Source organism: Prosopis cineraria, unplaced genomic scaffold, assembly GCF_029017545.1.
Source record: "Prosopis cineraria cultivar Desert tree isolate PC_DT_omini unplaced genomic scaffold, ASM2901754v1 PC8, whole genome shotgun sequence".
NCBI lineage: Eukaryota > Viridiplantae > Streptophyta > Magnoliopsida > Fabales > Fabaceae > Prosopis > Prosopis cineraria.
This window is the reverse complement of record NW_026555339.1, coordinates 23,738,390-23,753,901: the sequence shown is the minus strand read 5'-3', so window position 1 is coordinate 23,753,901 and position 15,512 is coordinate 23,738,390. Positions and strand designations below refer to the sequence as shown.

Sequence of the window (15,512 nt, the reverse complement as noted above, 5' to 3'; positions counted from 1 at the left end):
TAAAAATAAAAGGAGTACTTCTTTTTTATTTGCATATTTTGGAGGAATTTTTATATCATTTTCCCTATTTATTTTCTTGCTCCTTTCACACTTTTTTTTTTAAATTAGCATTTAGCTGTATAATTTAGGGCTTGTTTTGTTTTCATCTCATTTTTAGCTTATAAAAATTATTTTGTAAACTACTTTTTAAAAATTATATTTTAAAACAAACTAAAATGAAAATTTATTTGATCATGTTAATTTGAAAACAATTTTAGAGTTAAAACAATTGTCAATAATGGTGATTGTGAGTGGGTAATCATGATGACCTATTTGAGTGGTTGATCATAAACAAAATTAATTTATAATTATTAAATGTAATGTGTTTTAAAAGTTAAACCATTCTTCAACTAGAATTAAAAAAAAATGATTTCACTTATCAATCATTCCCTATTTGTCAACCATGACTTTTTTTTCAAAGTATCCCTACAGTTCACAACTATGGAATTACTCTCTCAAAAAATCTTTGTACCATTTAAGAGTTGTCCTCTCCCAAATAACACATACATACATACATACATACATATATACACACACATTTTCAAGAATTAAAATTTAGAATTAGACTAATAGTTAAAAGATTCAAACCATTATTATCAATGCTACAGTTGCTCAGCGTCAACCATGATTCTTTATTCCTCCATACAGCTCTCTTTTTCATTTTATCAAACTAAACCATGTAAATAGCTCTATGGCCATTCTTAGCATATAAGAAACTCTTTTATTTTTCCCCTTTTTGGTGCAACTAAGAAACTAACACGAGAGAAGTAGCTCTTATTGTAATTGTTAAATCATTAAAAATTATATCTTAATTATAATAAATAGAAAATTAAATCCCAGGTCAAACATTTCTAAAAAAAGGGCACGTTGCATAGAAAAGAATTGTATATTATAGATCATTATACAACACTAACAACGTACAAGTCAACAACAATAAATCTATGAAAAATTAAAAACTATAAACTAAAACAATCTAGTTTGCATTACAATCATTCTTTATTTCTTCAAGAAATAAACCAAACACGACCAAATGAAGATGATACATATATCTCTCGTAAATAATATGGCTCCTCAGAAGCAAGCGTCCAAAACACAACAGCAACACAATGCCGCACAGCTGCATCAAATTGGTCAAACCACTAGCCAATTAGTCCTACCTATGTTACCAACTAAATCAATTTTAGTGGGCAATTGAAAAGTAATCCAACGACAAAAAAAAAAAAAAAAAAAACACACAAAGGTCAATATCCAATTGCTCCAATGGGGCCCACAATTTAAAAGAAGGGATAATGATGTTGATGTCTCAGGAGATCTGGCGAATGAATAATTAGTTACATACCGGAAAAAAGATTTTAGAAAATTGAAACTATATTTTGAAATTTAAATGTTTTGTCCATAATTGATACTGCTCCTAAACTAACAGTTTTTGTATCATCATTTTTCAGAAAACTTTGTCCATAAGTGATACACACCCTCTTTCTCATTGCTATTATAAAATGTCTTTAACTAATTCATTCAGATTAAGATGTGACTTATTAATTTTATTTAAAAATAAAATAAATTTTTAATTTTATTTCTATTTAAATAAAATTTTAATTTATATTGAGTTCTCTCTTATAGTTTGTTTTTGCTAGAATCCTCTTTTATAATTAACGAATTTAAATACAGGTGATATTAAAAAAATATAATTAATATATCATCAATTATATTAAAGACTAACTAATTCTTTTTAAAAGTACCTTATAATAAAGACCACAAAAAGTCCCATATCCAACATATTTCACTAAAATTAAATTAAAATTAAAATTTTATAAATCATGTCTTAAAATTTAATAAACTTTCACATTTATCCACAATGAGAACAATCGAAATTATTTTTAGTAATATTTCCTAGCATTTAACATGGACCTGACATAAAAAATAATGAAATGTTTTATAAATAGAAGATTAATATTAATTTTCTTTCTTTGCCCTAACCAAAGAGAATGTACACACAGAACCTAATAATTCGAGGCAAGCTTGACAGACCAACTAGAACCTCCCCGAAAAAAGTTAGAATTAGGCTTTCGCTATATAGATTTTTTTAATAGAGTAGGATATTTTAAACTCGATCCAAATAAACCTGAACATTAAAATTTTTGATTTTATATGTATATAGAGTTGATTTTGGCCAAGCTCGACGGGCCAGCCGCCAAAAAAAATTAAGACCTGGTTTAATTATATAGACTTTTTTAATATGATAATATACTCCAAATTCGATTCGAATAAGTCTGACTTACTCTGAAAGAGAGAGAGATGGTTTTAAACTCGATTCAAATAAGTCTGAATATTGAAATATTTAGTTTTATATATATATAGAGTTAATTTTGGACAAGCTCGATAGGCCAGTCCAAATCTGACTAAAAAAAATTAAGACCTAATTTAATTATATAAATTTTTTTAATATAATAATATACTCCCAACTCGATTAGAGAGAGAGAGAGATGGTACCATCCTTTCCAAAAACCATCACCCCTGGACTTGGTCTCGTAAGAAGCTGATTGGGGGTTCGGTGAAGTGACGTTAGTGGTGGGATAACCAACTGGTGGAGGAATCATTGTTGATGCATTTCTTGAAGTTGCTTTAGGATATGCTGTTCATTTAAAAAAAAAATCAAACAAATTAATAATTAAATTAATCTTCTTGTCAATTATAGCTACCTAGGGATATCTGACGTGTCATGTCATTAATTTGAGCAAGAACTGGATAAGTACTTATAAAAAAAAAATCCACCTTTCATAATTTGATTTGAAATAAATAATTTAAATATATAAAAGTTTAAGCATCTAATTTTTTTTTAAATCCATCTTAAAAATATAGGTTGACCATTGAAAAATTCATTACATAAAAATTAAAATACTAGCATAATTCTTTTAAAATGAAATCAACATCAAATTATATGATAAAATTAATTATAAAAAAACTGGAAGAAAAGTTTGGAAAAAATGCAACTCTGATAGTCATGATCAAGTTATTTAAATTATGAGAGATAAATAAACTATATATATTGCTTTGATCTAAAGGTATACTCTGCTTATATATGACCCCGCATGGAGAAAAATATGGCCAATAATTCTCTCTTTTTTTTTCTCACTTTAATAACAGATAGATTGATCAAAGCAAAACAATTAATTTATTTCCAGAAAGTCCTTATAACATACAGTCTCTTTATTCAAAAATATAAAATATTTTTTTAAGAGTTAAATGTTAAAAAATATAAAGTATTTTTAATCTTTTAAAATGTAATCTTTGTTTTTTTTCAAAAATAATTCTATTAATAATAACTTTATATTTATTATAAGGTATTTAATGTGAGTAAATATGAAAAGATAGGGTTAGTTAAAAAATAGAAGTTACTAAAAAATGAGATTTGATTAAAAATATATTATATTTTTAAACGAAAGAATATTCGATTATCTATGTTGATCATGGTTGATCTCAAATTCAGAAATTAATTGCTCCGTTGATTTTCTTCATATTTTCTTACCACACAGGATATGAAAAATTCTCAATTTTGATTAAAGTAAAGTCGCTGATCAATCATAAACATTCATAAAAACAAGAGTAAAATTTTAGTACTAAAATCAAATTTAATTAATTACCTGTTGGAATACCAGAACTCATGGTTGAAATATAACTAAATCAAGCTCTTCTGCAGCCAACTTAAGAACTGAGTTTGAAGCAGACGATGACGACCCAGAAGAAATATAAAGATCAAACGAAACGTCGATGCTTATTACAAGAAACTAAACGAACAAGAAGATCAGAAGAAGAAGAAAGATTCAATATGAGGTTGGAAGAAAACGAAGACGGCGATGATATATTTATAGAGATCTTCACAGCTTGTTTCTTGGAAAGAAACGCACGTCATTTATGAATCAGAATGGAAGACGATGGCTGCAACGCCTGAGCATCTTACAATAAAATATAACAAATGATGGAGAAGGAGAAGGCATACACGAATCTTCGATCGCCCCCACATAAATATGATTTCTTACTCCCTTCAATTAAAAATATAAAATATTTTTAATTAAATTTTATTTTTAATAGAATAATTATGTATTTTCAAACTAACTCTATCTTTTTATATTTATTCTTATTAAACACTCTACAATAAATATAAATATAAAGTCAACATCAATAAAAACACTTAAAAAAAAAGACAATAATTATACCTCATAAGATTAAAAATACCTTACATTTTTCATTCAACTCCTCAAAAAATACCTTACAATTTTTAACGGAGGGAGTATCTTTTTTTTTCGTTTAATAATCTAATTTTCTTTGCTCAAAAAAAAATAATCTAATTTTCAGTTTTTTAATAGAAAATAACAAGAAAATTATTGATAAAATTTTTTTATCTTTTCTTATAATTTTTTTATTCACGGTGAGTAATTTTGGTTCATTTACAATAATTTTTTGATCTCTTTTTTACAATTTTAATGTCCTTGTTTATTATTTTTTCTATAAACTAATAATTAAAGTTAGTTTTTACCAATTATAAATATTAAATTATATAATTTTTAAATTAAAAAAAACATCATATTAAAAATAATTTTGAAATTAAACCATACTGATCAGTTGAACATTTGAACCTGTTTGACAGGAAACTAGTAAATAAATTGCACCATTTTTTAAAACGGTGGCCAATTTGTTTTTTTATTAAAAATAAAAAACTATACCTCGAGCCCACAACTCATACGAATTGTCACACAAAATCACTTGTCGTCCCTCCTTTCCATTATAGAGATACACAAGCTGCACTTTATATAAACGCAGATTAGCTAGCCAATCCTTCCAACAAGTCATCTTTTTTCCTCCTCATCTTTGTTCACTTTTTTGGTTATTTCCTTATATTTATTTTTTCATATCTTTTTTATGATTTCATTTTATCCCCATCATAACATCTCTTCAAAAAAAAAACATCTCTTTTATCTCCATTCTGCTAGCTATTTATCTATATTTTGTTTTATATGATATCATTTTAATTTGGTTATAATTTTCTTCTAAAAATTGTTTAATGATCAACCATAAAAATAAGCATGTGCCCCTTTTATTTTTTTAATTAATTTTTTGGACTTATTTCTTTATATGTAAACATCTTTTTCATTTATACTCATCCAAATATTTATTTACATATCTTTTTAAACAAATTTAGTTCTTGTTTCCTTTAAAAAAATATGTGATCACCATCTCAAAAAAATCAACAATAATTTTGATATTAAAAAAATAAAAATTAATTTATACTTTCCTAAAATATTTAAATAAATTAATTTAATTATATTCGGTCTAACCCTTATCTGACTATTAAACCATGAATCAATCCATCAACTAGTTCAATGACTGGTCTAGTTCTCATAACATTGTTTAGACCTATAATTTAAATGTCAATTTTCTCTTTTACTCTTTAAATATGGACAAAACAATCTCAATTGTTATGTTGGCATATTAAATTTAATTTTTTAAAATAATAATGATTGGTATCAAAAATAATTATTTAAAATTGATTATGGTGTCTAGGTTACATGGTTAAAAAATACTTTATAAAATTAAGAGATCAAATTAAAAATTTTATAAAGTTAGACTATTAAAGGTAGATTTTACCCTTTTTTTCAATGGAATGAATAGTTGAAAACTGAATTCATATTTGTAAATTATTTATTCAACTTTTATTTCTCTAGAAAAATTACATTATAATTATCCTACAAAAGAAAAGGTTGCAATTGTCTATATTCCATGCCATTTAACATACAAAACAAGTGGCAATAAAGATAAAATTTAAATGAAAACAATTTTGAGATGAAAAATATTCTTTATATTTAAATAACAAAAAAATGAAAATGTCACATATGATCAAGTAATGATATTCAAATTATAATAAATATTTTGTGCAATTATTTACTCAATAAAAATATCTGTTCAATACTTTAAAACATGCAGCCAATGTAATTTTCATGATTTATCGTCAGACATACATACATATTGCAAATATTGCATTTGCAGTTTTAAATATAAGATGGATATTGTCTACACCATGTGAACACAATATAATAAAAACTTTATAAAGTTAAAAAGTTAAAAAAGAAAAGAAAAGATGAGTAATAATACAAATGCGCGAATCTTCGATCTGTCCCAGTTAAATCTGAGATTGGATCTCAATAGTAAAGTATTATCCTATTTATTATTTCCTAGCAACTTGTTTTTGTCCAAAAGATATCCAAAAATTACGTTATGTTTTTTTATTCAATACCAGACTGTTTGGCAGATAAAAATAAAAAATTGTACTTAAATTTTAAAAAAAATGTTGATTTTATATTTACAGAATAAATCTCTTGGTCAATGCATTTAAATAAGAATAAAGAATAATAACTATAATGACCTTTATTTGAATAAAGATAACAACAATTTAAAAATCTTATAAGAACTTCGCCGTTAAGAATAATTAAAATTTTAATTATTTTGAAAATAATTTCTATTAAATTTAGATATTCAGATTCAATTTTTTCAAAGGAATTTAAATTAAAGTAATTAGCCTTATAAGCGTAAATTTACTTTTTTACCAGCAGTCTATTTAAACTTAACCACTACATTTTAGACAATGGACAAACATTTTGAATGAAAAAACTTACTCACTTCATTTAAAAATATAAAATATTTTTAATTTAATCTCACCTCTTAATAAAATAATTACTTACTTTCAAACAAACTCTATCTTTTCATATTTATTTATATTAAACACCCTATAATAAATATAAAGTCATTATTAATAAGAACACTTTTAAAAAAATAATAATTACACCTCAAAAAATTAAAAATATTTTATATTTTTAAATATCTAATACATTAAAATGAAAGGAATATTTTTGTATATTTTTTTTGTCGGTTTTTTATATATGTATTTGGAATGTTGGATGCGTTCTAAAACTAAAATATGCGTAAATTGAAGACGTGTTTTTGACTTTTTGTTTGCTTTTTTTATGGTGCCGTGTTGATTTATGACTCTAGGAAACTGGGCTGGTCTGGCCCGGCTTTTTAGGCTACCTAATCCACGTCGTCATATATTGGACGCGGGGAACTCATTAAGTCATTATTATTTATTTCTTTTAGACTTGTTTTATTTAATAAAACGACTAAAATGCGGAAATACAGTTGTCTAAACGATTAAGCAACAATAATTAATAAAATAATATTCTTTTTATTATAAACAATAATAACTACTCCCTCCATTTAAAAATATAAGACATTTTTAATTAAATTTGACTCCTAATAAAATAATTATTTACTTTTTAACTAACCCTATATTTTCATATTTACCTTTATTAAATACCCTATAATAAATATAAATTTATTATCACTATGGTCACTTTTAAAAAAAATCAATAATTACACCTCAAAAGATTAAAAATATTTATATTTTTTAATATCAAACTTATAAAAAAATACCTTATATTTTTAAACAGAAAAAATAATATTAAATAATATTCTTCGGAAAATAGTCTCCGTTGTTCACTGTTTAGGTCGGCAGGACAGCTAATTTTGTTGAATACGTTGTTGGTGTTTCTAATATATAGGAGAATTTAATACTTTTTTTCTAACTAAGTAAGAAAATTAATCAATATAAAAATATTTCAAATGAAACTTTTTTTTTTTGGCCAAAATTTCAAATGAAACTTAACTTGAACTTCCACCTTCGATACTACAAAAACATTGTTTTATGTTTTTATATATAGGGAAATAATAACAAAATCTTCTAAATTATGTAAATGAGAAATTGATCACTCAAAAATATCATAATTTCACTGAAACTCCTAAGAACTTATATGTTAATATATGTTAAAGTGACAAGACTATTTACCCTTATTGAAAATGACAAACTCCATTAACAGCTTTGGCTTAAATAATAATAATTTTTATTTTATGAATAATAAGAGTTGAATAAAAAATTATAACTTGTCAGGTGTCATTTTTATTATTGAAAAACAGTTCTCAAAATAATAAGCTCCAGTCACAATTTTTGTTAAGAAATAATAACTTTAATTTAAATAATCACAAAAATTAAACAAGAAATCACAATTTATTAATAAAGATAAAATAGCCTTTTCAATTTAAAATTTATTGACATAGAATCTCCTAAAAACTTCAATAGAATTATGACATTTTGAGAGATCATGTTATCATTTATATAGTTTTAGGAGGATTTTATTGTCATTTTTTCTTATATATATTGATATGTTTGGATTATTTTTATGTGTTTTCAATTCATCATTAGCCAAAGTATACTTTTAGACCTTTAATTTTACACAAACTTTCATTTGGTCCTTTAGTTTTTTTTTTTGACCAAAGGTTCTTTAATTTTATAAATGTTTTTTAGTTATTTAATCCTAACACCATTTGTTTCATCACAAAAAATTTTTATATTAAATTTTTAAATATTAATAAAATATTCTCAATTATTAACATATTAAGTTTAGTTTTTAAATAACAATGTTTGGAACAAAAATAATCATTTAAAACTAATGGCATTATGGTTAAAGAATTGAAAAGATATTTTATAAAATTAATGAATTGAATTAAGATCTTTTTAAGTTAGAAGACCAAAAATAAATTTTAGCCTTCATCCTCTTGTTTGTAATGTATTTCTAGTTTGAGTAATATATAGAGATATATATATATATATATATTGTCATTAATTGAATTATTAATCCATAATATTAGTCTTTATTATCTGCAAAGTATACTTCTATCATCATTGCTAAAAAAAAAAAAGTTAAGGGACAAAAATATCTTGAAAGTTTTTTAAAAGAGTACTAGATATTTTTACTTTTTAGTTAGAATAATATTGCCTTGAAACTTTTAAAAATGATGTAATTTCACTCCATCACTAACATTGTCTAACGTTTGGCCATTAATTTTGAAAGTAGTTTCCCTATTTATCTCAAGGATGAGCACCATATGCTCATCCATGAGATAAAATCTGAACCATTCAAATTTTAATATAGATGGTTCAAATTTTAAGTATTATTATAATTTTATATTATATTTTTTAAAATAAAAATTATAAAATAATTTTAATAAATTTTTTATTTTTAATATGATATAGATTTAATTTAGAGGGTCCAATTTAATATTAAAATTTTTATGATTGATGTATATTGATTATCTAGATGTACATTACATGGTTCAGATATTATCTAGATCATATTAAAAATAAAAAATTTTATTAAATTTTTTTATAATTTTTATAAATTTTTACATTAATAAATATAATACACAATTATCCTTGAAATCTAAACCATCCAAATTAAAATTTGGATGGTCCAGATCTCATCCTAAGGATAAACATGAAAATTGAACTCGTTAATTTTTATTTTGACAAGATGTTTTACACGTGTCAATCCCTCTTCTCTCCAAACTGTTGTTCTTCTTCCTTCCCTTTCCCTCTCTCTACCTCTCTCTCTCTGCATTTGACTCTCTCCCCTTTTGCTGTTATACCTTATGATGCATTATGAGACAACTCTGTGGAGGCAATTACACGGTTTGGTATCTTCCTGGTAGATGAATCCAACCACGCTAAAGGAACAATATCTGTTGCAGAGGTCTCGAGCTGGCTCCTAACTTTACTGACTCTCCCACTCAAAATGATGATAGAGCTTCAGTTAAGGAGCCAATAGATGAAGAGGGAGGTTAAAGAGGAAATGGAGACCTGTTGCTAGTGTTGGGGGCACACCATTTGAGAATGGTTATAACTTGAGAAAATATGGACAAAAACATGCATATACACACACATAAAAACTCAAACTTTCTTACAAGTGCAACGCACAGAGAGAGACGAAGAAGAAGAATGGCGGAATCAAAGGAAATGTGGTTTGTGTTTATAACACCAAGAACGTCTTCAGTTATGGGGACGCCAATAGTGTCATCTTTACTACGTGTCTTGTCTCCTCCTCCTCAATTTCACTCACTCCTCCAGGCAGCCTCATGAGGAAGGCATTGAGGTTCATTATTAGTTTGTTGATGCAAGAGCTGGGGACTAATAAGCTTGATGATGGCATTCATGTGGCAACTTTACACACGCGCTATGGCTATTGGTTCATCTTCATGAATCTATGGAACAAGGAGTTTATTACAATTGCCACCTTTAACTCATCTTTCCCACCATTAGTAATCATACCTTCATTCCCTTTTTCAATATCTCTCTCAGATTCTGAAATCTCAATATTTTTTGTTATGCAATCTTGTTGTGAAGGAATGACACGAGTGAATAGTCACTCTCATCTATCCTGTTTTGGTTTGAAAGATCTGTGTATATTTTATTATTTCTTATAATTGTTATTTAATATTAGAATCATGTAAAATTGCAAGAACCAATGACACATAATGGCTTTTGAACTCAAAACAATAAGAGCAGATGACTGTCATCTGTGGATGTGGAGAGAGTCAAATGTAGAGAGGGGGAGGGAGGGAGGAAGATGAATAGTGTAGAGAGGAAGAGGGGTTGACACAAGTAAAACTTTTGGTTAAAATAAAATGTCACGGTCAAACATTAGAGAGTGTCAACAGTGAGATGAAATTGTACTCTTTTTAAAAGTTTTAGGGCAATATTATTCCAACTAAAATGTAAGAATATCCAATATTTCTTTTAAAAAACTTTTAGGGTATTTTTTCCTTTTAACCAAAAAAAAAAGTCATACATTGATATAACCCATTTTTGAGTTTGTGTGATTTATATTATTACTATTGGCATTTTGAATTAAAATATATTTAATATATATCAAATGATGATGCGACATACTTATCATAGAGGTTCTTATTATAAGAAACTCATGCATGTTTGGTAATATACTTAATACATTTTGTCTAAAGTATTATGATTTTTCTACTAAATTATTCCTCACGAACAATCAAACTTCCTAACTAATTAAACAAACTCCACTAATAACTTTTAGGGGGAACAATTTTGAAATTTTACAAGAAATAATTAATTTCAACTACTTATTACCTTAAAATACATGAAGTTGTTATTAATAATTGTTTATAAAAACCAACGGTAGTAAATGGTTAAAGAAAGTGAACAATAATTCATCTAAAGTTTCATTTGACAGATATATCTCTTCTCGTAGAGATAGATCCTTTGAAAGCATTGGCTAATTCAAATTTACCTCTTGAAGTCTCATCACAAGCTTGCATTCAAACCTCAAAGCAACTTTAAGATGACCAAAGTCAAATTTTGACTGATATTTCATCCATTTATAAGTTTGACTTTCAAATTTAATAATGACTATAAGAGAGATTAGCAAGTTAGCATATATATGCTTGAAGAATTCTTCCGTCTTTGATTTGATATTATCAGCCCCTAAACATACAACTAAAGTCAATAATTTGGGTGAGTTGAGCTTATTCAAGCCAAATTATTTGAATCTAGCTTGAAGTATTTTACCCTCTTAAAAAAACCCACATAACAAGCTTGGCCCTAACATTTTTGGAGGTTTGGCCTGAATTACCAATTCTACATACAACCAAGGCAACATGATCTACAAAGCTAAAACAATTATTCTTGAAAAAAATGTAATTATTGGTCCTTATTATAACTTTATCATTTTTTATTACTGGTCCTATACTTTCTTTAGAAATAATATTTAAAATATACTTTGATGTTGATTTTTAAATTTTAAGACTCACAATTATTTTTAAATTGAGTCGTCTATAATTTTTAGCTAAAATATATTTTTAATCTTCTAAATTTTCAATTTGGTCCCTTAATTTTAAAAAGAGATATAATTTTAATTTTTAAAATATAGGATCCAATATTTTAAATGATTAACACTATAAAAACTAAGTTGTAAAAGTTAAAATTTAATAATTGAGTTATAACAGACTCAAAATTATAAAATCATTTGGAAATCATGCAAGCAAATTGATTGAAAAATGAGGATGATTTGTTAAGTCAAAAACAGTTTTTTTTTTTTGAGTGTAATTTCGCTCGACAACAATTTTTAAGGAAAAATTACATTAAGTCTCACGTAAAGAAATTAATTATTACAAGATTTATTGATAATTAAATTAAGATCATTGATAATTGATTGTATTATTAGTTATCTTAAATTAATTATTAATAAATTTTATAATAATCAATTTTTTTGTATAAGATCTGAATGTAATCCTCAGATTTTTTTAAAACAAACATCTGAATTTTTTTTATTGGGTTGGCCCGCTAGCTTCCGCATGTGTGGTCTGGGCTGGATATTCCAGCCCGTGTTTTGATATTTTTGTTTTGTTTTTGTTTTGTTTTTAACTGGCGAATCACCGTTCTTGGCTTCTGCTCTCGGCCCTCGTTCCAGTCGTCATTTGTGCTGCTTAGGAGTGTCTTCGTCCCTCTCAGTCGTCTCTCCATAATCTAATCCCTCACAGATCTCTCGCACCATGTGAACTCGCTGTCTCATACTCCGTCTTTTCCTAATAATTCATTGAATGATGTAATAGGTTTCTAGTTCTTTTTACTATTTCGTATTCAATCTTTTGGATAGTCGTTTTTGGGTTGAAGTGAAACACGAAAGATTTCAACCGCGTCAAATCAAAGAAATTAAACTACTCGAAAATGGTTTCTCTTCCTTCAAAATCACCCTGCACGGAGTTTGTCACTCCTCACATTAACAACCACCCTCTTCAACTTCAGCTCCTTCGTCCCACACAAAATCTGCCTCAAATTTCATCAGAATCTGTCCAACTCCTTCGTTCCCAACCTAATCCATCAAATGGGTTGTGTTTGCGGAAGAAGAAAACCAAGGAAAAAGAATTTATCCCTGCTCGGAGTACAACATCTGATGTTTTACGCTTGATGGATGGTCTTGGCTTCTCTGTATCCATTGACATCTACGTCTCTTTGATAGAAGAGTGTACTGTTTCTGGGGACCCTCGTACAGCGATGGAGCTACATGCCCATATCATCCGAAGCGGCATTGATCCTCCCTTAAGCTTCCTCAATCGGCTTCTCCTCATGTTTGCTTCATGTGGTTTGGTGGAGCGTGCTCGTAACCTGTTTGATAAAATGTCTGTGAGGGATATCAACTCGTGGGCAACCTTACTTGTTGCTTATTTTGATGATGCAGACTACGAGGGAGCCATATATTTGTTTCTCAACATGCTTGATCGAGTGAGTATTTCGGAACTGCCTAATTGGGTCATGGTTTGTCTTCTCAAGGCATGTGACTACAGCATGAATCTGGATCTGGGAAAACAAGTTCATGGGTGGTTGGTCAAGTTAGACATTAGTGATGATGTACTTCTAACTTGCTCATTGATCAGATTCTATGGGAAATTCAAGTGCCTAGAAGATGCAAATATTGCCTTCAACAAAGTAGCTAGACACAACACCTTCAGTTGGACAGCTAAAATTGTGAATGATTGCAGAGAAATGCATTTCTGTGAGGTTCTCAATGACTTCAAGAAAATGGGAAGGCAAGGAATAAGGAAGAACAGTTTCACAGTTTCCAGTGTTCTTAAAGCAAGCGGAAGAATGCCAAGTCATGAACATTGTGGTGAACAAGCACATGCTAGTGCCATCAAGCTTGGACTTGTGTCAGATGCTTATGTGGAGTGTGGGTTGATAGACATGTATGGAAGAACTGGGTTAGTGAGAGAAGCAAAACTTGTGTTTGAGATGATTCATAATAGAACAAACGTGGCTTGTTGGAATGCTATGCTTATGGGGTATATGCAAAATGGGCGGCACATTGAGGCTATTAAGCTTTTGTATCACATGAAGGCAGTTGGACTGCAGCCTCAAGAGTCTCTGCTCAAGGAATTAAGAATTGCTTGTGGTGGTTGTAAAGAAGTGGAATTCACATAGGCAGTTAAAAAAAAAGAAAAAGGATCTTATATGGAGAGTTATGTAGGTATCTTCGTTTGATATATTGATAATTAAAGGTTCATGAACGAAATGATAGAACTGCATTGATAAAAACATTGAAGGCATTAACTAAAAAGCCCATATGGATGAAATGGCTTGCTTCTTTTATATAAGCCCAACATAGAACATGTTTATTTATAATAGGCCCAAAGAATTACATCAAGTCTTGCTTAGCACAATTAATTACTCTCAAATCTATTGACAATTAAATTTAAGAGAATGTTAGACAAAAAAAATATATTATTAAATTATGTATATTTAATAAGAAAAATTTAAGAATTTATTAAATTTTTAAATATAATTAATAAATTTTAAGACTTTTCTTAATTTCAATAAAATATATTAAAAATAATTTATAAATAAAATTAAAAAAATATATGATAATTGACGAGGGTATTTATGAGTATAAATGGTCCCAATATCTCTAGCCCAAGGGAACACTTTTGAAGCGTTCTTATACCCACTCTAAAGCAGCTACATATGGAGAATTTTGGCAACCTTTTTATAAGTAAAATAATAAATGCTCCCATATATATATATATATATATATATATTTTGGGGTAGTAGTGTCATCATAAGATTCTTCCATTCTTATTTTCTCTTCTAGAAATCTTACTAATTATTTACAAAAACATAAATATTAAGGTGATACAGATCCCTTTGCAAAAACTATCCATTTGTCACATAGATTTTTATCTTTTATCTTTAGATTGTTAATCTATTTTCAAAAAGTTAAAATAATTGAACTTCCTTGACAAGCTCTCATATGTATTCTTAAGCAAAAAGGACTTATTGTGTTGAATTAAAGGATTAAACTCAACCATTTTACAAGAAATTATTTGTTGCAAATATAGCCTCTCAAGCGTTAAAATAGCTCGTTGTAATATTACCCCTTAACTAATGTCTGATGGACATTAACACTAATAATTAACTTTAAATTAATTTTAGGTTGAAAAGCATTTTTATTTTTGAAGTATTCATTAAAGAGTGACTAGCACTTTAAAATAGAGAAATTGTTACTGTTACTTTTTTCTCATCGAAACTAGTGGCATCATGTTTAACGTGTTACATGTTTTATTGATTATGTATTTAATGGTTAAAAAAAAAACTTATATATGTATATCTTGACTTTGATGGTATTGAGATACAAGTTTTGGTTAAAAAATATAAGGATGAAGTGGATGTCATTCATTGTGGTAAAAGAAGAAAAAATATTTTTCAACCCACTAACTGTTAGGACCATACAATAGAGGAGGCAAATTTATTTAAATATATATTAATAATTAAAAAATTAATTTTAAAAATTAATTAATAATTACATGTCTCATAAATTTTCTTTATGATAGTTTCATGTTCTGAAATTATTAAATAATTAGATCATTGTTATTTGAGACTCAAATAAGATTAGATTAACATTTAAAATATCATGACATAGGGAGTGCAAAATATAAAAACTTGTTCATTAATATGCTCACCTTTAGTTGCATGTGGCTCCACCATTGACACACACACACACGTATGTTTATCC

General features: G+C 27.2%; 2 protein-coding genes across 2 annotated transcripts; one reads left to right on the top strand and one right to left on the bottom strand.

Moving 5' to 3' along the window:
• Positions 1 to 911: 911 nt before the first annotated feature.
• Positions 912 to 3,949, bottom strand: LOC129318598 (protein CYSTEINE-RICH TRANSMEMBRANE MODULE 9-like). The gene is made up of 3 exons (XM_054963450.1): positions 3,681 to 3,949; positions 2,530 to 2,671; positions 912 to 1,156 (listed from the first exon to the last, which is right to left on the bottom strand). Exons 1-3 carry the CDS (start codon positions 3,700 to 3,702, stop codon positions 1,111 to 1,113), a joined length of 210 nt encoding a protein of 69 aa, XP_054819425.1. The 5' UTR covers positions 3,703 to 3,949; the 3' UTR covers positions 912 to 1,110.
• An 8,470-nt stretch (positions 3,950 to 12,419) lies between these two features.
• On the top strand, positions 12,420 to 14,021 carry LOC129319032 (pentatricopeptide repeat-containing protein At1g31790-like). Its single transcript, XM_054964063.1, has one exon. It carries the CDS (start codon positions 12,674 to 12,676, stop codon positions 13,922 to 13,924), a length of 1,251 nt encoding a protein of 416 aa, XP_054820038.1. The 5' UTR covers positions 12,420 to 12,673; the 3' UTR covers positions 13,925 to 14,021.
• Positions 14,022 to 15,512: the final 1,491 nt, after the last annotated feature.